Source organism: Tribolium castaneum, chromosome 1 (genome assembly GCF_031307605.1).
Source record: "Tribolium castaneum strain GA2 chromosome 1, icTriCast1.1, whole genome shotgun sequence".
NCBI lineage: Eukaryota > Metazoa > Arthropoda > Insecta > Coleoptera > Tenebrionidae > Tribolium > Tribolium castaneum.
The window spans coordinates 28,214,889-28,237,886 of record NC_087394.1 but is presented as its reverse complement, the minus strand read 5'-3'; the positions used below and the strand labels follow the sequence as shown (position 1 = coordinate 28,237,886).

Below are 22,998 nucleotides of genomic sequence, written 5' to 3'. Positions count from 1 at the left end.
TCATTATTCCAAATGGAATTGTAATCTAGACTTCACCTCCTAACATTTTTTTTCTAATAAAGTTTATTATTATTATTATTATTATTGGTATTATTATTAGATAACAGATTTGTTTTTATTACGTAGGTATTACTTAATTAAATTTGCAAATAAACTAAAGAAATATTTGTTTAACCTTTTTGTTTAACCGAAAAGAAAAAAATTCTTAATCGTTTCAAACTATGATAAACGAAATGTCGAACTTTTTTTGAAACTAGGTTATTTTCATTTTGGGTAACTGTACCTCAAGTTAGCACTGTTCGCTCTTTTCATAAGCTCTAAAATAAAAACTCGAGGTGATAGCCAAATTTAGATGTCATATTTAAATGTGGAGAATCAAGAGTCAAATTTGCGGCAACAGACAAAAAGTGAAATTTTGTATCCCAGTGTAATTATTCAACGCCAGGCTTGCGTAAAATATTAAAAAAGCGGTTGTAGTTTTAACCAAAACTCCCAACTGCGACATTCTAAATGAAAAAACAAAAAGACTTGCGGTTTGTACGTGCTCTTAATATAAATATTCCTTACATTATTTTATTGATGGTGTGCCGCGTTTCGAGCAATATTTCACTCCCACCCCGAATTAAAAAAATTCAAGCATTATCATCACACTTGGATTTTTTGCGCCCCCGTCTGGCGACAAGTGCACTCGAAGCTCTTGCAACTTTAGCCCTTCTTATCGATTAAATTTTTTCTTTCATTAGCGGGAGGCCGTTTCGAGTTTCGCCAAACTTTAAGGGAGCCTGGACTAATTAACTTAATTTTCAACACGAAACACCTAATGGTAGTTTCAGTACATGTCAATCTCGAGTGTCAGCAGTCAAGCCCGGCCGTAAATTTTCCAAAGAGCTTTATAATTAAGCGAAATTCATTTGGCCCCGAATGAATTTGTTTTCGCAGTGAGGCTCCGGAAAAGGGTTTAATAATGTGTGTAATCGACGAAAATGGGCGTTTTTTCGGTTTTGGGAATGCGCTAGAGAGGTCGTAAAACCCAACTGTGTCAGAAAATGCGCTCGTAAATTAAGAGAATGAAAATTGGGGAAAATGTATTTGTGTACGGGGCCAGATTATGAAATAATTGCGAACAATCTGAAGCTTTCTAGTCTGCTGGTTCCCACTAGAAATTATAGTTGCGAATGGAAATTAAGCGCAGGCGGTGCTTACAACTTGCTAACGACTGTTCTTGTCCTCAGGTGAACTTTCTTTAATTGTGCCGTAATTGAGGTCTTGTCTGGGCTCTAACACTGTTAGCAGTTGCACACTTTTTGAAACTGAATCGGATATTAGCAGCCTGTCAAATAAATTGAATTGTCCATTTATTATCTCTAATATCGGAAATGGTACAAACAGATCTGACCCAGTTTCAATTTCAGTTGATATTGATCTGTCAAGTTGGTTTCGATTAAAAACTATTGCTAAAACGTATTGAAAAGGGGAGTTTCTACAAACTCAGCACACAGTAATCCTTAATTTACTTTCTAAGCACTCACGGTATTAAATTTTTGCGGAGTGAATTACAGATGTCGTCCCGCATGTTCATTTCGTTGATGGCTCGAAAAAACTAATCCTGATTACGATATGATTCAATTATTCATTGTAAAATTCATGCGAATTATGTTTCTGAATAAGCAGTTGGCTTTTTTAAAAATTTTATTTCAAGTAATTACAAGCGCGGTGAGACATAGAGTGTCTCCCCTCTACAATTTAGCATATATTTATAATATAAAAAATGTTTACTAAGCATTAAGCACTAAGGGGATATTTTGCACATATAATTCCTCCCCTCTTAGCCCGAAACTCCGGAGAGGAACTAAAATTTGGCATCGCGGGGTAGTTCTACTGGCTCAGGGGCTTCTTCCGTTTGGTTTCTTCGCCGAAATGCTATCTTCTGCATCATAAACCAGATGGCTAAGGCTAGAAATACAAAATACAATATAGCAGTTCCGGTTAGGTGCCAAATATTTTTGCTATCTTCGTAGGGGTACATCTGAAGTCGAGGCAGGTTGTTAGTTAAACTTGTAACTTGAAGGGTCCTCAAGGTTAGCTTGGGAATCTTCACATTATTTCTTGCAGGAAGTCTGAAGTCTTCTAGAATTATGGGTTTTCCTTCGGTTGTGTCATTAAAAATCAGAAGTTGATCATTGACGTATTTTTGGCAGTTTAGTTGATTTTCGAAGAGAAAGACACCTTGGATTTGGTGTTGTGCCAAAACATTGGAGCAAGAAGTTTTGATGGGAACTGGTACCGGAAAAATGCCTAGATACTGATTAATTTCGGGAACGAATTCGAGAGTTTGGAGCCTGTTGAGCTGGATTGGAAGACATTTTTCGAACGTGTTTTTAAATAGGATTTCCATTTGACAAGAAATATTAACATAGGTCCTTAATTCATTTTTACAGAAGTATTCCTTTTGGATTTTGTCACAGATGTCTGTTAACGGCCACAAATAGGACTCGCCTTTTAAAACATATTTTGCAGATGGTATGATTGTTTGAAATTTCTGGTCTGGAAGAGGTATTAAGTAAAATAATTCTAATTCACGTGTTTCGTACAAAGGAAAAGAAAGAAAATAAATTATTTCGAATTTATTAATGACACATTTGGTTGACAAAATTCTTTTATAATTTTGAATGTTTTCAGATTTTACAGGAAATGGTAAATGATTTTTATAAATAGATTCGATTTTCAAAAGTTCTTTGAAAAGTTCTTCATTTGTTATTATGCTTGGGTGAACAGTTTGTAATTTACAAAATGCCAATGAATTTTCAATATCTTGAGCAATATTCAAAATTACATTGAATAAATGACTAAGCTGGTTTAAGGTGTCTTTGATAAATAAAGTGTTTATTTGATTTCTTGTGACGTTTTGAAATTTTGATGTTAACGAGTACAATGCTCTCTCGTTATGTTCGATATCCTTTATAGTTTTTTCGAATTTATTAATTATTTCTTGATTAATTGAATATTGATTAGTCAGTTGATGTGCGATGTTATTTTGATTTTGTTTTATTGTATTAATGACACTAGTTATTCTTTCATTATCTTCGGAGTCCATATTTCCTGTAATGGTTTTTATGATTGATCCTAATATGTTAACTAATCCTCTTTTTGCTCGTTTATTTTGGAAAAATGGGTAAAGTTTTTCATCTACAAGATTAATGTTATAATGAATAATTTTTAAATAATTTTGAATTTCTTTTTGAGTTTCAGTTTCATTAGCCGTTGAGTTTTTCACGATTTCTAAGTAGGTTTGCAATTTATTATATTCTGTTAAAAGACCGGAAATATCAAAATAGTGGATCATGTGATGGGAAGAAGATTGAAGCCTTGCTTTACCTAAATTTATGGGAAGGATGCCAGGGTTATTTGTAATGTTTCGGTCTGACGAAACGGTAACCATTAGCCAGGTTACGAAGATGTACCTGCAATGGAATTTTCTTGTTTAGTTGGTCGTTTAACATTATCCATATGGAGTTTATTAAATTTTCTGCCGGTTTTTGATTTATTGATTTTAGGTTTTATCGTTTTACGGTCACGATTTGTCTCTAAAATTTCTTCTTTTTTATATCGATTTCGAACTTTTGATCTAAAATTACTTTTTACGAAAACTGTGTCAGGTAATTTAGTTGGTATGTTTTCCCTATTTTCATTTAATTTGGTTATTAATTTTTCTTTGTTTTCTGTTAGCCGTTTGTTAATTTCTTTAAAAATGATTTGCAGTTTTTCTTTATGAGACTGTAAATGGTTGTTTAAAATTACATATTCTAAATTAATATCTCCAATTTCTTGTTCATTGTTCAAATTCAAAACATTGAAAGGGGTTAGTTTTGTGGTACTGTGGATGGAATTATTATAGGCAATTGTGGCATATAAAATTTTTGTTGAGATTGGGTCTTTAGAAAATTCAGGACGATTGTTGAGTAAATTTAGATGTTCTAAAAATGTTGAATGGAAACGCTCTATAAGTCCATTACTTGCTGGGTGATGAGGGCTACAGAAATGGACATCAATTTTGTGAAGTCGGAAAAATTCTGTTATAACACCGTTATCGAATTCTGATCCATTATCAGTTACAATCAAACTGGGGACAGAATGATGACTAAAGAAAATCAGTAATTTTTTCATTATTTCTATTGCTTGCATGTTTTCGAGTAGATATACTTGAGCATATTTACTGAAAGCATCAATGATTGTTAAAAACTTGTGGGATTGGTATTTTAATACGTCTATATGAACAATCTCGAATGGTTTGGTCGGTGTCGGAGTCAAATTGAATTTTAGCTTCAATGGTTTGCGGTCGTATTTTACAGCTTTACATATTTCACATTTGTTGATAAAATTTTGAATGGCTTTTTGCATGTTAGGCCAATAGTAACGTGATGAAATTTTCTGTAGGGTTTCATTAATGCCACGATGATTAGATTTACCGTAATGGTAGTTTTGAATTATAGCAATTTGTTCTTCGGGGGATTCGACGTCTTCTAAAATTTTAAGGTGCCTTTTAAATAATATTGATTCATTGAAATATTCTCTTAAAATGTTTCCGGTTATTTCATAAAGTTCGTCCGATGCGAAGTGACATGCATATGATACTTGGGGTATAACATAATTTTTTATAAAGTTTAGGATATTATTTTTCGAATCATTGCGTGAAATTTGGACTGTTATTCTTTGTTTTGAATTTTCAAATAATTTGATTACTACTGGATCTGAAGGATTGTTTGTAACGGAAATGAATTGAATTTGATTTTTGCCAAAATTTAACGGGTCTTCAGAAATAGGTATTAAACAGACGGGGTTTTCTTTGTTAGTATGAATTGTAATGTTATCGTCGCTTTCATCGATATTTTGGTCCAAATCTTTATCGGGTTCTACGCGGGTAGAACTTATGTCATCTTCTTTATTAATGAGTTCTTGATTAAATTTTTTTATATATTCGAATATTGGTTTATCCGAATAATCTGTTTCTGGTTCAGAATTGTCTGGGATTGTAGCCATGTTTAAATTTGGAGGTCGCGATAAAGCGTCGGCGTTACTATTTAATTTTCCTTTTTTATAGTGGATTTCGTAATCAAATTCTTCAAGACGTAAACGCCATCTGACTAATTTAGAGTTAGGCTCTTTAAGCGAAAAAAGCCATTTTAGTGGTTGATGATCGGTGACTATTTTAAATTTTCGTCCATACAAATAAGGGCGAAAATATTTAGTTGCCCAAACAATGGCAAGCAGCTCCTTTTCGATTGTGGAGTAGTTAATTTCATGTTCGTTCAGGGTTCGCGAGGCGAATGCGACAGGTAAATCGCTACCGATGGTTCCTTGTGAGAGAACAGCACCAATGGCGTAATTACTTGCATCAGTCGTCAAAATAAATTGTTTGTCAAAATCTGGGTATTGTAAGATAGGATCATTGGTTAAAAGGTTTTTGCAAAATTCAAAACAATTTTTGTAATCAGTTTCATTTGGGTCAATTTTATGGTCTTTCTTTAGTCGAATAGTTAATGGTTTTGTAATTTTTGCGAAATTTTTAATGAATTTTCGGTAGTATCCAATTAAACCAAGAAAACCTTTGAGTTGTTTCGGTGTTGTTGGAATACTATAGTCTAAAATAGCTTTAATTTTGTCTGGATTTGGTTTTATACCTTCCGGGGTAATGACGTGTCCTAAATAATTTACTTCTTTTTTTAAAAATTCGCTTTTATCCAATTGTATCTTAAAGTTAAATTTGCGTAGTCGGTCAAAAACAGCTGTTAATTTTTGAATATGTTCTTGTAAAGATGTCGAGAAAACGATTATGTCGTCTAAATACACAATGCAACAGTTATTTACGATACCGCGTAATACATTGTCCATCACACGTTGGAATGTTGATGGGGCGTTTTTCAAGCCGAAGGGCATTCTGACGAATTCGTAATGCCCATTTTCTACCGTAAATGCAGTTTTTTGGACATCGTTTGGGTCTACTTCTATCTGGTGGAAACCGGAAGCAAGATCGATTGTGCTAAAGTATTGACTACGACCCAGCTTATCGAGTATGTCATTGATATTTGGTAAGGGGTAACGATCTTCGACTGTTTGTTCGTTAAGTTTTCGATAGTCGATGACTATTCTCCATTTGCGTTGCCCGGAAGCGTCTAATTTTTTGGGTACTATCCAAATTGGAGAGGACCATGGCGAATCAGAAGGTCGGATTATGCCTTGTTTTAGCATTTTGGATATTTGATTTTGTACCTCCGTTTTGTGAATGTGGGGGTAACGATATGTTTTAGTGTGTATGGGAGTCTCGTCCTTCAAATTAATTTTGTGTTTCACTGCATTTGTAAATGTTAGGTTGTCAGAATCAAAATAAAAAATGTCTGAATAAGATTTCAGCAACTTTACTAAATTTTGACGCTCTTCTTTGTTACAGTGGTCTAATCTTACTTTGGAAAAATCAAAATTTTGTGCTTGAGGTTCAAAGTTGTTTAAATTTGGTATATCAAATTGGTCCTGTGGAATCACTTCAAATGGATGAGAGATGTCGACTTTTGTATGTTTGTTAGTAGGGTTTATTAACGACGTTAAAGCGAAATTATTTTCGACTTTAATGAGACTTTCGTGAATTTCTAGGTCTGAAAATGTATGTTTTGGTAAAAGGGCAGTTCCATTTTTAACGTTTGCAATCTTAATTTTTATTACTTGTTCGGAATTTGGCAGGACTTCGATATGATTATTGTAATCACATAATTTTTTAAAGTTTATATCGATTTGGGTATTGGGAAGAAAGAGTTTGCCCAAGTTAAGGTCAATGTTTGCTTGGAGTTGTTTTAAATTATCAATGCCAAGTAAACAATCGAAATATTTGTGAAATTTGAATATATGGAACTTAACGATTTTAGTTTTACTTTTAAAAATTTTGGGACAGGGTATGGAAACGCTAAATTGTTCTTTTGTACAACCGTGCGCTGTAGAAATAATAAACGGGTCATTTTTTATTAATTTAGCAAAGTGAAGTTTTGCTTTTTCTGGATTTATAAACGATTTCGTGGAACCAGTGTCGATTAAGCATTTTAATTTACAGTTTGGAAAGGGTATAACGATATAAGGCAATTGTGAAGGGTTGTCGTCAATATTTAATAATTCAACATGTCCGAGGCTGCTTCTTCTAAAAAAGGTTCTGAATATTGTTCAAAATTTGGTTCAAAAAATGAGGTTGATGCACCGTTATTTGTTTCATTATTATCATCAGGACATTCTTGAATTTCAGATTGGTCATTTACTTCATTTTCGTTGTTGTGCAATTCTTCCGCGTACCAATTTTGCTGAGGTTGTCGAAAATTATAATTTGATTTATTTGGAACTGTGTTTCTGGTACTTATACTCATTGGAACTGGTTTGTCTAAATGAGTTTGTCGTGGTTTAAATACGTTAGATTGATTTCGGTTTTGATTGAAATTTTGCTGACGGTTAAAATTTTGGTGTGGTTGAGGTAAGGGTTTGTACACCATTGGGTTTGGTCTGTTGTGATTAGTTTGGGGTTTTGTAAATTTGGTCTTGTCATTTATGTTGAAATCATTGGTCAAAATTCGTAAAGCGTCGCCCAAACTTGCCGGTTGTCTAGTGGATAAATAATCTCCTAAGGGATTGTTTAAATGTTTTAGAAAAACTCTTAGGGCCAAATGATTTGAATTTTCAATTAATGCATCTCTGGCAGTAACGACTACTTGGGTCGAGATATAGCTGATTTGCAGATTCAAGTTTTCTTGAATTCTTGTGAAAAATTCTAGTGGTTTCAGGTTGCCTTGTCGCAAATTACACAATTCGATGGTTAACGTCTGTAAGTCACGTTTGTCCGCGTATGTTGCTAATAACGCAGTTTTGAGGTCGTTCCAGTTTTTAATTTGATACGAAGCTATGTGAGCAGCAGCTTCACCTTTTATTTTATTTTTTATCGATTTTATTAATAAGGTATTTTGAAAATCATTTGCATCTTGTACATTGTAAAACTTATTAATTAACTGTTCACTTGTAGCAATGAACTCGCTTAATAAAGCTTGATTTCCGGTAAATTCCGGTAAAATCTGTAAATATTCAAATTTAAATAATTGTTGATTTTCTGGCATTTTTAATTTTTATTTTTCTTAATACTCAAAAATTTCAAACAATTAATTTTTCGGTTTTCGCCCGAATTTGATAAGATTGGTGCAATTTTTCGAGTCCGAATTTGTTGCAAAATGACATCTACGACTCACCAACTGTACTCCATCTGCCAACGTTGTCTTCAGGTTTTTTCGATAGGCGTCAAAGCGTTGAAACGCACCGTCTTTTGATTGGAAGTCCGTGGAGTTGTCCAGGTCCAGCGGCCACTAGGTGAAAGTCCTCACGCACTTGTTGGGTTCACAATTTTTCGGTGAAAGTCCACAACTTAGATTTTTGGAGGTTCACTTTTTTGGGCACAAGACGTTTCGCCTATCCTACTGACTGCGCCAATTATGTTTCTGAATAAGCAGTTGGCTTTTTTAAAAATTTTATTTCAAGTAATTACAAGCGCGGTGAGACATAGAGTGTCTCCCCTCTACAATTTAGCATATATTTATAATATAAAAAATGTTTACTAAGCATTAAGCACTAAGGGGATATTTTGCACATATAATTTGCGCGGATTAACTGATAAAAGCCCTGAATAATAAATGCACTCCAAATGATGAAATATTGTGTTTCAATTTGTATGAAATTTCGTCTCTATTACATACTTCTCTGCCATTTCGCCGTTCAAATAAGAACAGTTCCATTACATTTTTACGTTCCATTCTGGCGCTAATACAGCTCGTCGAGAGACTGTTAAAACGTTATTGCACATTTCGAGTTCATAAACCAAACCTCAATTATGCCCAGAGTGAGTGTTTTAAATCTAGAAATTGATTGGATTTGTTTGGCTTAGCTTGCGAGTCAAGTTTGGCACTTATCTTCTTAACTGTTGGGTTTTATTGAGTTTATGTAAGTTTTCGTTTTGTGAGAATCGCGTAAGAGGCTTGGTGTAATTGTTGCGACACGAATTTAATGACGGAAAAATGAAATAAATGTATGTCGTTTGGGAATATCGTCAGGGATCGATTCCCCACTTACCTGGCGGTTTAAATCAAGGTTTGCAATCATTGCTGGCAAATTAGGGATTGACGTCATCGTCATATAACCAATTAAAGTTTGATTGGAACAGAAGAACGTCGTGACACAAGGGGATTCGCCAAATTGGGTCAACCTTGATAGAAGATTATTAGAGTTGGATATTTGGTAGTAGATGCTAATTAAGCGGGAGAATGTGCACAAATAGTTGTGCTGGAGCTACATTCATGACTAGTTGGGACGTTAGATTAGAACTTATTTCAGCGTTCATGGACAATTTTTGAAAGAACTACTCGTTATTTTTTTATATTTTCTCATTTCGAAGTCACTTTAGAAAATGGGGAAATGCTATTTTATTTTATTCATGGCCTAGAAGGTGTCTAGTCTAGAAACTTAAGTTTCAAAATGTAATTTCATTTTATATAAGTATGCAAATAAGTTGTGGCGAGGATGAGTGGCACTTTAGCTAACAAAAAGCTGTTTACTTAAATATACTTCTAATATTTAAATTCATCTAACATATTTTTTTATATCTTGTTATTTTTTTCCGATAAGCAGCATCAGCTTATACGGTTACTAAGACGAATAAATAATCGTTTACTACAAAGCGTTGATAAATAAAAGAATTTAGAGAGAATCTATTAAAAAATCTTAACAAATAATTTGAGAAAACTTTGAAATGAGAGGTAGGGAATAAACAGGAACTGCCATAGACCTGATAAACGTGAAGGAAGAATTACATTTAGAGTCTTCAAGAGTAAAAGATTCATATACTCGTACAGATTTTGAAGAAGATTTTATGCAAATCTAAGACATAATTTTTACAAAGAAAAATAAGACTTGAGATAAGAATATCCAAAAGAAGTTTTTTAAGATAAAATTGGAGAAGACTGTAAAATAGAAGATACTCGTGAGGATTGAGAAGTATGTAAAAAAGTTGTAAAGAATGAGCTGGAGAAGGATTTAGATAAAAAAATTAGACAAAAGGTTAAGCAGAAACAAGAAAAAAGTCTAAAAAAATGTCAGACATTTCTTAAGGAGATTTTTTAAAATTCAAGGAAACAGTTACGAAAGAATCGCCAGAAGAATAATTTAAGAAACGAATATAAAAAATGATTTAAAAAAGATTTTATTAAATATCTAGAGAAGGGTTTAAAAAAACTAGAAATGAATCTACAAAAAAAGAAGTAAATAAATTGTAGAAGAATCTAAAGAAAAACCTAAAGATAGTTGGAGAAACCTGTAAAATAGGAATTACAGATGAGATGAAGCTTTACGTAAGAAAGGATCTTAGGAACCTTCTAGAGAAGAATTGGATAAAAATTTAGAAAAGACGTTAAAGTAGTGTCAAAAGACGAAATTCTAGATTTGACAAAACAAACTAGACAATAATCTACAGAAAAAAAGAAAAAAATAGTTTAGAAAAGACAACAACTGAAAAATTCTTTTACATTAGCAAAAAAAAAAGAAAAGAGAAAAGACTAGAACTGCATGTGAAAAGGGTCAATAAAGAAACATCTGGAGAAGAATGTAGATAAGAATTTAGGAAAGAAGCTAATCATTCAACCACAAAGGACGTAAAAAATTTGTAAAGAATGAGCTGGAGAAGGATTTAGATAAAAAATTAGAAAAAAGCTAAGCAGAAACAAGAGAAAAGTCTAAAAAAATGTCAGAGACAAATCTTAAGGAGATTTTTTAAAATTCAAGAAAACAGTTACGAAAGAATCGCCAGAAGAATAATTTAAGAAACGAATATAAAAAAATGATTTAAAAAAGATTTTATTAAATATCTAGAGAAGGGTTTAAAAAAACTAGAAATGAATCTACAAAAAAAGAAGTAAATAAATTGTAGAAGAATCTAAAGAAAAACCTAAAGATAGTTGGAGAAACCTGTAAAATAGGAATTACAGATGAGATGAAGCTTTACGTAAGAAAGGATCTTAGGAACCTTCTAGAGAAGAATTGGATAAAAATTTAGAAAAGACGTTAAAGTAGTGTCTAAAGACGAGATTTTAGATTTGACAAAACAAATTAGACAATAATCTACAGAAAAAAAAAGAAGAAAATAATTTAGAAAAGTCAACAAAAGAAAAATTCTCTTAAAATAGCAGAAAAAAAGAAAAAAGAAGAGACTAGAACTGCATGTGAAAAGGGTCAATAAAGAAACATCTGGAGAAGAATGTAGATAAGAACTTAGGAAAGAAGCTAATCATTCAACTACAAAGGACGTAAAAAAGTTGTAAAGAATGAGCTGGAGAAGGATTTAGATAAGAAATTAGAAAAAAGCTAAGCAGAAACAAGAGAAAAGTCTAAAAAAATGTCAGAGACAAATCTTAAGGAGATTTTTTAAAATTTAAGGAAACAGTTACGAAAGAATCGCCAGAAGAATAATTTACGAAACAAATATAAAAAATGATTTAAAAAAGATTTTATTAAATATCTAAAGAAGGGTTTAAAAAAAATTGAGATGAATCTACAAAAAAAGAAGTAAATAAATTGTAGATGAATCTAAAGAAAAACTTAAAGATAGTTGGGGAAATCTGTAAAATAGCAATTACAGATGAGATGAAGCTTTACGTAAGAAAGGATATTAGGAACCTTCTAGAGAAGAATTGGATAAAAATTTTGAAAAGACGTTAAAGTAGTGTCAAAAGACGAGATTTTAGTTTCGACAAATCGAATTAGAAAAGAATCTACAGAAGAAAAGAAGAAAATAATTTAAGGAAAGATAACTAAAGAAAAATTCTTCTAAAATAGAAGAAAAAAGAAATGAGAAAAGACTTGAACTGCATGCGAAAATGGTCAGTAAAGAAATATCTGGAGAAGAATGTAGATAAAAAATTGGGAAAGAAGCTAATCAGTCAACTACAAGTATTAAGAAGATTTTATAAAAATCAAAAGCAGAGTTTAAAAAAGTACCTACAAAAGAAAACAAAAGAACAAAAAGAGCAAAATAAATATAAGAGATATATAAAAACAAATTAAATATGAATCAAAAAGTTGGAAGACAATGATGGAGTAATAAAAAGTAATTGATTGAATTTGTTTAATATACAAAAGCTTTTCCCAATTTTCGACGAAAAATTAATTACCTGCTGTGCTGCTGTTATCAGTAAAAGCATATCAACATATTTTTTATGTTAAATAAAGCTCAAATAAATGAGTACATAAATAAATTACTAAGTTGTTTTGTGGATAATTTGTAACATTTTTAAACTAATTTTTAAATTTTTAACTAATAATTTTTGTTATTTTTATAGTAAAAAATGAGCACAAAAGTTTTGAGTCCTTTGCTAATTAAGATTTGTGTTTCAGATTGATTTCGAGGGTGCTATAAACTGTCCAGAATTCGAGAATTCTGTGTCAGCTTGTATAAACTCCGCGCGCGATTTGTCTCGCCACTTGGCCAACGCCGGCATTCAACAAGCACAGGAACTCAACACTGCAACTAAGCAAGGACTGGAATTAGCTAGTAGTATTCGCCAACAGGCTATAATGTCTGACGTTGATAGACTTCATCACACCTTTGATGCCTTTCAAGATTCAATCGACCACATTTTGGAAGTGAGCTCATTTTCCCCCAACCTTTACCTTTTTCAATTCAAACTCCACACTGCAGGTCTGTAAATTGCTGAGACACGTCGCCGTCTCCGAAACCCTTCAAGTCTCTGCGAAATTTACAGAAATCAATCTGAGAGTTTACGGGCCACAGGTGATCACCGCTGCTAAAACCCTAGCGGCCTATCCAGGTAGTAAAATTGCTCAAGAAAATTTAGAAGTTTTCGCGGATATGTACCAGTGGCTGGTGTCCGATGTTACGACAATCGTTAAAGATGTACTGGAAGCCAGTCAGGCTAAACCGGAAAAGCAGGTCTATATGTCACTTCCGAGACCAGGTGTAAGTTAATTCCGGTTTTTATTGGGTGGGATTACGGAGATGGCTTTCAGAAACACGGGACTACGTCCAAGCCCCTCAAAGCGGTCAGATTAGACACAGAAGAACAAGAGAAAATTGCCAAGTCGGGCTTGGAGATGAAGCTGATAACCAGCGAAATGGACGCCGAGACGGACAAGTGGCAAGAGAGCAACACGCAAGTGGAGGTAACAATAATCATTTCTTAATTCCAAAGACATGTAATAAAATAAATACATGATGTGGAATGAGTCGGCAAAAGTAAAATGAATATAAAATAAAAAGAACTATGGCGGACTTTTGAGTTTTTCCAACAGGGGCCCTACCAACAGAGAAAAAAATTTATCCTTATTAGTCACGAATAATATCAAAACTAATTAAACCCGAATCAAAATATATTACAACTTGGTTCAAGTTTTAGTTTTTTACTTTGATAATAATCTTAACTAAACAATTAGATATTACAGTCATTGAATATTTTTAAACTTAACATGTTAATATTGTAATTAATAATAATTTGCTTAAATAAGACTTTAAAAGTCTACGTTTATTCATGGAGATACTGATAGTGGGTGCATTTGTGATTATTCTCCGTAGATTCAGTAGATAGATTTTAAAACTGACGGATAATTTAGAGCAACTGATCTAAAACTGAACAAGAATTAGAACTCTAGTCCAGAATCACATGTTTTGTTTGACATTTGGAACATATCTAAGCTCTCAAAGTTTTATCTAGGAGCATGCAGAATTCAGTCTTTAATGCCGAACGTAATGGAGAAAAAAATGTAATAACAAAGGCAAATGAGTAATCTGAGAACGGTCAGAGCAAAAAGAGCGTAATTCCGAATGCACCCAGTGTTGAGACACAGAGGAACAAATTTGATTACTACTTAAAAAACAAATGGAATTCAAGTTTTAGCTTCCACGATTTATGAAAGGATTATGATTCAACTTCTATCATAATAATAATAACAATAATAATAAAAATAGGTCTTTATTATGGAAAAAGAAAACATATAAATAAATAAATAAATGTACATAAATATGGGGCGAAGTCTAACCGAAGGCTAATCAGCTCAACTCCAGAAAGAAATAAAAACAAAAATATATAAATATTAAACAATAATAAAAGAAAACTTAAAACAAAAGAAGAAACAAAAGAGTGAATATAGAAATGAAAACATAGCATGTGATGATGAAAACCATAATTAACCATGCGAGAGCAAGAAATCTTTGTAGAGTGTACGAAATTTATTTACCGAAACATTCAACTGAAAAAGTACAGTGGAATCAAAAATGCTGAGTGCTGAAAAGTGTATGTACTAAACCTCGGCATCGAGGTAGGATGGAGACGAAGTTATCTTAAGTTTAAACATAAATGTACCCAGTTGATGTCGATACATATTTTCAACTTTCAACCAACGTAGCTTCCAACTGGGTTTCGTTAAATTATTAATAGCTATTTGTATACCAAGGGAGGAAAGACATGTATTACCTCCCGAAGATGAGAAGCGGAGGGCAGTAATCATCTAAGGGAGAGAAAAGACTTTCCTCCAGTGTTATACATATGATTTTTTCGACGGCTTCATCAGAAAATACCATTTTTCACCTTCCAAATATTCAATGAAAGTTTACGTTAATATTTTACAATAACAATTTAAATTTAGTTAATACTTATTGTGGAACATAGAAAATTTATAAATCGCACATCTATTTTGCGAAAAAGGCAATTAAAAAAACATTTTTTACGTTATTTGAGACGTGTTTATACTCCGCTGATGTATAACTTAAGCTCTTTAAGAGCCGTCCGGAGTGAAATCTCTTATGGGAGTATATTTTCATAAACTTGGTATCATGTAAAAAATTTTTCCTGTTTATCGGCCATTTTAGATATGCGATAGGTTACCTACAAACTCTAATAAAGGTAGAGAATGTTTGACTAAAGTTAAGGATTTCTGGAAAACGCATTTTAAGAGGTTTTTTCAAATTTTTTAAATGGCCAATAAATTTATTCTTGTTGTTTAACCCGATAACTTCAAGTCCGATGAAAAAATGTTTGTAAATAACACCTCCACAGTAGTAGCCTTATTTGCAATCGAAAAAAAATCGAGTGAGCACGAGATAATTTACAACTCTCCCATAAAAAGTAACTGCAAACAATTAGATCCGGACTTCAAACATAATTTATGATCACCCCTGATGATGCAAACAGATTTCTAATACATGACTAGATTTATAAGAGAAGATTTCAGAGATTTTAAAATTTCTTTGGGTTAAACATTCCTTTGAATAAATGAGAATTGTGATTTAAAAAAATACAAGGTACCTAAATACATGTTTTGCTTTTATTTCTGGTACGAAGGACTAAAGTTTATTTATGAGAATGCATTTGAAATAATATTGGTCGGTCATTAATTACTCCAGTGATAAATAAATATTTAAATATTTGGGAAATGGAGTAACAAACCAGTATATAATCCAGCCAGTTCCCTGTAAACACGTCTTTGTCACCTCGCGCTCGATATGGAATATTGTCATATTTGTTTAAACGTATCTTTTTCACAAAATGGCGAATAGATAAGAAAGGTGAACTCAAAATTGTTATCTGAAGATGGTCAAAACATGTAGCAAATAAAAATAAAATTTGAGAGGAAGGACCAAAACGCTTGTGTTATTTTTCATTCACCTTCATATCTGTTTATGTTAAAAAACAATAATTTAATTTGCACGTTGAACTTTGTTAATACCTAATGGAATAAAGCAATAACATTAATTTCGACTCTTTACTCTATTAATTTAGGTTTTGATTTCATAAAAAGGGAACCAATACTTTTTAGCCAGTCTCGGAACATACAATACATTTTATTGAACACTGCATTGTTTTTATGTAGTCTGGAGGATTACTATAGTACATTACACGCGTAGAATGGCAATTTTTCCCACATACTACATTTTCTTGTGCACTATTCATTATTATTATTACCAAATTATTGACGATACTTAAATATTTAAGTACATAAAAAGGTCATAATCTCATGCACCTGAAATAATTCCTACGGGAACCTAATGGCTGTAAAGTAGTTTCCACTTTTAATTTAATTTAATTTCGAAGCGTGGGAGCGTTAGAATTTGAAATTGGATCAGTTTGTGCCAACTCACGTCCGACTAATCTAATCGTCAAATGGTGTTAGGGCTTGTGGTGCGTCATAAGCCCACTCAAGTCCTCAAACATCCAATAACTTCAATGTTACGGCTTTCAGGAGAATAACGACATTGTGAAAAGAGCCAAGAACATGTCAGCGATGGCTTTCTCAATGTACCAATTCACCAAAGGCGAAGGCGTCTTAAAAACAACGCAGGACTTGTTCACACAGGCCGAGTATTTTGCCGAAGAGGCCAACAGATTGTATAAAGTTATTAGACAATTTAGTTATCAGGTAACTGTTCTATTCTAAGTGTTATACCGACGTTATTTTTTGTATTTGAGGTCCCTGGTGGTGCTAACAAAAAAGAGCTTCTGGAAAACCTGGACAAAGTGCCAACTTTTGTGCAACGGCTGCAATTCACTGTTAAAGATCACACTGTTGGCAAAGCGGCCACGTTTACAAAAGTTGACAATGTTATTCAGGAAACTAAAAATCTTATGAACGTTATCTCGAAGGTGGTAACCACCTGTTTCGAATGTGCCACAAAGGTGAGTTTTTCAGTCGTGTAAATTGGTGTTGTGTCGGTGTTTTTATTTTATTTCGTTGATTCAGTTCGGTATTGCGATGCCACAGAGAATACGGGTTCCGTGTCCGCCGCTGGATGTAAATCGCACCAAAGTTGATTATGCGACTTTGCCGAGATAGTAGCTGGTGATTCAGTTTGATTTTTTCCGAAATTGACTAACTTTCCTTTCGTCTAACAAACTAACACTGTTTTGATTTTACATAACACACTAATTCTCTTTGTTTTCAGTATTATATAGCGTCAGATGATACGGATTTTGTTCCGAAATTTGACCAGGCAGGGTTACAGTAGCTTGTAGTCGGCTAGTTTTAGCCAGTTGTAGTGCTTGTCTGATGTAAATTGTAGTGTTGCGGTGCTGGGAGGATTTAAGCTGTTAACGCTTTATTTCTAGTACAAACTGGAGTTCAGGGGTTCGGGTGGTGGCACCGGCCGTGGGGCCGGCGGTGAAGGCGGCTCTTCCAGCGGGAGCGGAACCGGCGGAGATAACAAAGGTGGAGGTGCTACAGGCCAAGACCAAAGCTTATGACAGATGGGGATGTCCCGGCGCAATAAGGGGGACTCGAGACGCACTCGAGTCTCCTTCTTATTGTTCTAGGACATCAGCCCCCATTGTTATTGTTACAAAGCTTACTACTTTGGTCTTGCCACGATTATGCTCATTGTAAACTCATTACCAAAGAATATATAGTCGGTCTTTGTTCATTTTTTAACTACTGTACAGTATTGTTATGTCATTTAAACGTATAGATAATGAATACGGAGGACTAAAAGTTGACATCAAGTGACAGTTTCGGCCTGAAATTGTTTCAAACTAATTTAAATTCAGCCAGTTCTAGTGAGCTTGTGAAAAAATATTTGCACTTTGCTTAATGTTTTTCAAAATGCTGCGAATGCGGTTAAAGATATAAAAAAGTATTTAGCTTCCAACTTCTTTTTGTGTGCGGATTATTTTTCGTTAAAATAGCGTTAAGTAGGCTTAATTCAATGATTTTTTTACTGCTTCTCTCTCAAGATTGAGCTAAATCAGTCAGAACTGGATTATTTTTTCTGACCAAATTTTAAGTAGAGATTTTCTGTTTCAAAAACGATCCAAATCATTCGAACTTGTATGAAGCAACGTAAGTAATTTGCTATTAATTAAGCAAATTTTTGGCTTGTTTTGAAAGGATCTGTTAAAATACAAAAAGAAAGTAATTTGATTGAACTAACAGCATTGATGAAAAGCTGAGTAAATTGTAAATGTTTCTTATATTACTTTAGGAAATCGTAGAATTTGGTCATGATTGCATTGTTTTTTTCTTGTTTTGGGCGTTTTTTTAGAGCGGAACTTTATTAGTGAAGTATTTTATCGAAATAATACAGAAAAATGCACTACGTTATTTTATTCGTTTTTTTTATCGACATAGTTTGAAAGATGCGTAGAAAATTATTAGGACCAAAACTAAAAGACTCACAGTCAAGGAGGTCCTTGCTTACAGTGTTTTTCATCGATAAATTCTCTAAATTCAAGAAATTATGCCTGAAATCACAAAGTTTTAAGGCTTAGGGTGTTATTTCTAATTGCTTCTCTGGTACTAGACCACTTTTCGTTGAGAAACACACGGTTAAGACCTAAAAATTTTTGATTGAGTTTGAAGTGTTTTTTTTTTTCAAAAAATTTATTAAACTTGAGAGATATCGTCAAAAAAATTACAAAATAAATTTTGACTTAAAAATTATCGTTTTTGCTTGTTGATATCCTCATATTTCTTTTATTAATGTGTGTTTTTTCAACGAAATAATTTGATATAAGTGAGGTTCGAACTTAAAATAGAAATAAATCACTGTAAGTGGTTGAAAAAACTCGTAGTTTTGTATTTTTTTAGTTTGTTTAGACAAAAACAATAAGTTTCTGTCTTAAAAATGACTTGAAATTGTGTAAAGTAACGTAATTTGCTTATAATTGAGCCAGTTTTTGGCTAGTGCATAGAAAAAAGTAATAAATTAAGTATAATTCGACGATTTTTCAATTTTTTTAACAATTATCTTTCTAGCTTCTAGCTCAGCTGCCTAAGTAGGGAATAAACAAATGAGTGAATAAAAAGTAGCTAAATGATATAGAAAATAATTTGTTTTCTATAAATAGTTAACTTATGTTTTTTTTTCTTTATTTATATATGCTTATTTAGGTATGATACATTTATTTTTATTTAACTTTTTGGATTATGTGGAGGAAAGCTTTTGAATTTGTCTGTTGTAAAGTTTTAAGGCTCGATTTCATCAATGAATGTTATTAAATTTAGTAGTAAAATTAATCCACAGAAACGATTTTTATAATCATAGTAATGATTGTTTTTAACTATATTCATTAGATTTAACCAGAGTTGGAGAAATCCGGCCTTAATAGTAAGCATTAAAAATAAGTTTACGGGCCTCTAGTTGCCACTTGGACGGACAAATAAATTTTCTTCAAAAAATTCCGCACCATATTCATCTTCAACTGTTTAGACTCCGAATTATTCAAAAATGATTAACAAACGGATTTATTTTTACCTGTGATTAGAGCAATTTAAACAATCATTAAAAGAGATGTGATGTCTCTTTTTTAAAGGAAATGTGTTGCTTTACAACTCTGCATTTATTATTTTTAATATCTTAATTGCATTTCCAGCCCACCGGAGGGCAAACTGCAAATTCCAAAATATTTTTGTTGTTTCCGAAAAAAAATATTTAGTATTTCTTTGCTCTTTAGTCCTCCGTAATAATGATGAGAAATGATTTTGAGGAGAGAGTTGACTGAACGGAGACCGCAACAACCGACTCACTTAGTCGGTTGTTTCGGTTACATATCGAGGTACGGGGCTAAACAGGGATGGATTATTAAAAAACAATCATGATATTGATAACTATTAAACCCTACACCAATCATTTCTTGTAACTCCAATATACTCATGTATTTATAGCATTTTTTTAATATGATAGTATTAAAAACATTAATGTGATCTCTTTGAATTTTTTATTTTTGTAACAAGTTCAGTTAAGGTATGTGTTTGCTCTCAAATAGAATGTTTTACTGTGTTCTCATTGTCTGCTGATGTGTGACTGTAACTCAGACTATTTATGAAATATTAAAATTAGGATATACTTAAATTGTTGTGCCTGTAACATATTTATACTGACTCTTCTCGTTACGTTCTTAGTTACATGATATTTTATATACGACTCTTGTTTTTCTCTCGATACCAAAGTTATGTCATTAGTTTATGGAGTAGCTTGTATAGAAAAGAGACCTATATGATATTTTCATGACCAGTAGATTCTAGATTTTGTACCTTTTAAATTGTATACCTAATTGTTACCGTGGAGATCGGTGTGCTAACGGGAGATCATTGTTGGTGTTTTGAAAGTGTTTATCGCAGGGTTGGTATATCTCTTAATAAAGCATCTAATGTAACCGTTTGCCGTTTCTGTTATAAAGCCAACGTTTCCACCATCGAAAGCTGGCAATCCTGGTTTGTTAAATAATATAAAATTTATATTTTTGTGGGGTTTGTTTGAATGAGAGGCTTTGTACAATATAAACATGGTTTATTCATATTAATTTGTCAGTTCCGTGTGTGACATACAATCATAAATCTGCACATCGCTAGCCCATTCCGTCACTTAGTCCGCGCAGCACTTGAGTCTCACCTCGCTTAGCACATAAAAGTGGTTAAATAACACAGTTCACATATTAGTAGCCTAGTATACTTTTGATTCGAAGGGCCGAATAAAATCTGGTGGTAAGTAAATCTAGAATGTAGGTAAGAGTATGATTATCATATATCACGACACTTATAAGCTGCTTATCTTATACATAATAAAAATAATCTTTCCTAATTACACATGGAGCCATACACTCATCATTTGCATCACGAAGCTCACGTCTGCAACTGGACCGTTTCCAAACGTGAGCTAGTCTTAGTTTAACTCTGTAATGTTAAAATACACTTAATTATTTACAGTAATACTGTGTATATAGAATAAGTAGAAATATTTAAAAGCTTCTATGCTATCTGTATTTACATATAAAATTAGCGTAGATACGTATGTAATGGCAGGTTCACAATCGGGATGTGGAACTGAATGAGCTGTGACGGCCGATACCTCCAGGTCGATAGAGTGGCGATTTGTCCAGTGTAGGAGAAAAATAAACGTTTGAGGTGCAAATGCGACCTTTGAAGCGTATGGCACGTCGTGAGGAGCGGCAAATAATTAAAGCTGAGGATATTTGGACCCTTTTACAAAAACACAAATACAAACAAGTGTTAAATGTTAAAACACCGTTCAAGTTATGTACAAATAAATAGAAGTCTAGCTCTGTCGTGTTTGACACGGTAAGCGTACTTTTCCCGGAAAATGACCTGTGACGAAATCCGGTGTTTTAACAAATGCCAGCAACCTATCGGTGATAACACGAAATATATCAATAGTCTGAGAATATTCAACTATGACAATAAATAATTCAGCAAAACATTCAACAATTACATTGCTTTAATTTATATGGCACTATGTTAGTGTTTAACACAGAGTTACTCACCTCAATTTCCTAATTGCAAAAGGAAAAGTGTCATCATATTATAAATTCCGCGTTTATCATAGGCAAGTATCAAAACTTATTTACGTAAAGAAAGGTTTTCATTTACAAAGTGCACATTTATAGCATCGGCATGGCACTACCAAGCGTCCGGACGTTGGTAATGCCATGCGAAATCATACAACTTGGTGTGATACCTATTAGTGAATCTATGTTACAAAGAAAACGTCTTAAGCTAAGAGCACGTCGTTTTAGTTGAAGAAACCAAAGAATCTGAATGCCACGCACACGATGACGGCCTCCGTCGACAGCAAGCTGGCCGAACTCCGGTATATTCTTATCCCGAATCCGTTCAGGTCATTTTCTGCAACAAACACGTCCATTAGTCCTGATACAGATACGCAGTGCCCGTGTGCACTCAGCTTTTTTGAAGGGGAACATTTTAAAACAACCGCAATTTTCATTAAAACAAAGCCGATTAGAATGCATTAACGAGAGTCAGCCGCATAATATTGAATAACAAAATTTGCCCCCGTTTCAAGCGCAAACACAGACGTATGCACTTTATGCAGGCTAGAATTACGTTCACGTAAATATGGTTTTAAATCCTAATCCTGTAATGAATTTACCTTCGAAAACATGCCGGGGAGTCTGGGGTCGTTCTGGAAAGGTCAATTCTGAACGTCCAAAGTGCAAGTCAAGGGAGGTGCATAGAGGGGTGCATGAAACAAAACATTTATTAGTAAAGCTCGGATTCTATTATGTTTTTTGACTGAATATTATGCATATTTTCTTCAAATCGTAAATTTCCGCCCTCAAATCTCATGACAAAATGACGATTTTTTAAATCGAACGCAAATGATTTTAGTATCCAGAAGTCAACCTATTTTTTCAAACGGAAAAGCTATTGGTTAAAATCTCTTGCAAAAGTAAGTAGTCGCAAAAGTGAAATAAATAATAATTACCCAATCTTTCAAATGATTTGTATGAAACAAAACTAATCTATTTGTTTATTTTTATTGTGTGTACTTTACACTGCAACATGTAACATGCCGAAAATACAAAGTTTAATCTTGAATAAAGTCCCACCAAACTATACAATGTGAAATAAGCATTATTTTTATGGAGCTTGAAGAAAAAACTTGCGAAGATATTTAGATATTACTTACCTACATACACTCAGGTTTTTATTTTAATCCTTCTTTCAGTTTTAACAAAGTCATATTAATGCATTACCTACTAGAGTTTTTAGATCTTCTGTATTATAATATGTAAAGATTTTATTTCGTTAAACATTACATAACACACAACAGTATTAATTGTATTATGCTATGTTCAGTTTAAAAAATCCATGTCAGTCCATTGCAAACAGTTCTATAGAAACGCCAAACATATACAGGGTAGAGTTCCTATATAATATACAGTAAAGATTTTATTTTGCTGAACAATGGTGTTCTATGGAACTTTTTAAAACTGAAGATAGGATAAGAAAATTAATTCTGTCATGTGTGTTATATTGTGTTCAGCGAAATTAACTCTTCACCATATAATACAGAAAATTTAAGAATTTATTCTAATAATGCATTGATTAGAATTTTTTTAAATTGAACATATAGGATTTGCAATCATCTTATGTGTGTTATGTGATGTTCAGTAAAAT

The 22,998-nt window shown here is 32.9% G+C and overlaps 2 protein-coding genes across 14 annotated transcripts in view; one reads left to right on the top strand and one right to left on the bottom strand.

The window, feature by feature from the left end:
* Window positions 1-22,998, top strand: part of alpha-Catr (alpha-catenin related) — a 66,380-nt gene that overhangs the window by 41,490 nt on the left and 1,892 nt on the right. For 5 of the 10 annotated variants that reach the window (XM_008193596.3, XM_015977868.2, XM_015977869.2 and 2 more), the window contains 6 exons: window positions 12,454-12,702; window positions 12,758-13,036; window positions 13,087-13,239; window positions 16,312-16,488; window positions 16,539-16,745; window positions 17,175-20,217. In XM_008193596.3, the coding sequence (XP_008191818.1) occupies window positions 12,454-12,702; window positions 12,758-13,036; window positions 13,087-13,239; window positions 16,312-16,488; window positions 16,539-16,745; window positions 17,175-17,309 (1,200 nt within the window). In that variant the 3' untranslated portion in view covers window positions 17,310-20,217. Of the gene's footprint in view, window positions 1-12,453; window positions 12,703-12,757; window positions 13,037-13,086; window positions 13,240-16,311; window positions 16,489-16,538; window positions 16,746-16,809; window positions 20,218-22,998 lie in introns of those variants that run through there. The other 5 variants (XM_015977870.2, XM_064359692.1, XM_015977871.2 and 2 more) reach the window with 5 other exon arrangements.
* Window positions 20,330-22,998, bottom strand: part of LOC658191 (limbic system-associated membrane protein) — a 239,105-nt gene continuing 236,436 nt past the window's right edge. For 2 of the 4 annotated variants that reach the window (XM_008193611.3, XM_015977875.2), the window contains exons 10-11: window positions 21,968-22,015; window positions 20,330-21,702 (exon numbers count right to left, since the gene is read on the bottom strand). In XM_008193611.3, the coding sequence (XP_008191833.1) occupies window positions 21,590-21,702; window positions 21,968-22,015 (161 nt within the window). In that variant the 3' untranslated portion in view covers window positions 20,330-21,589. The remainder of the gene's footprint in view (window positions 21,703-21,967; window positions 22,016-22,998) is intronic. The other 2 variants (XM_064359694.1, XM_064359695.1) reach the window with 2 other exon arrangements.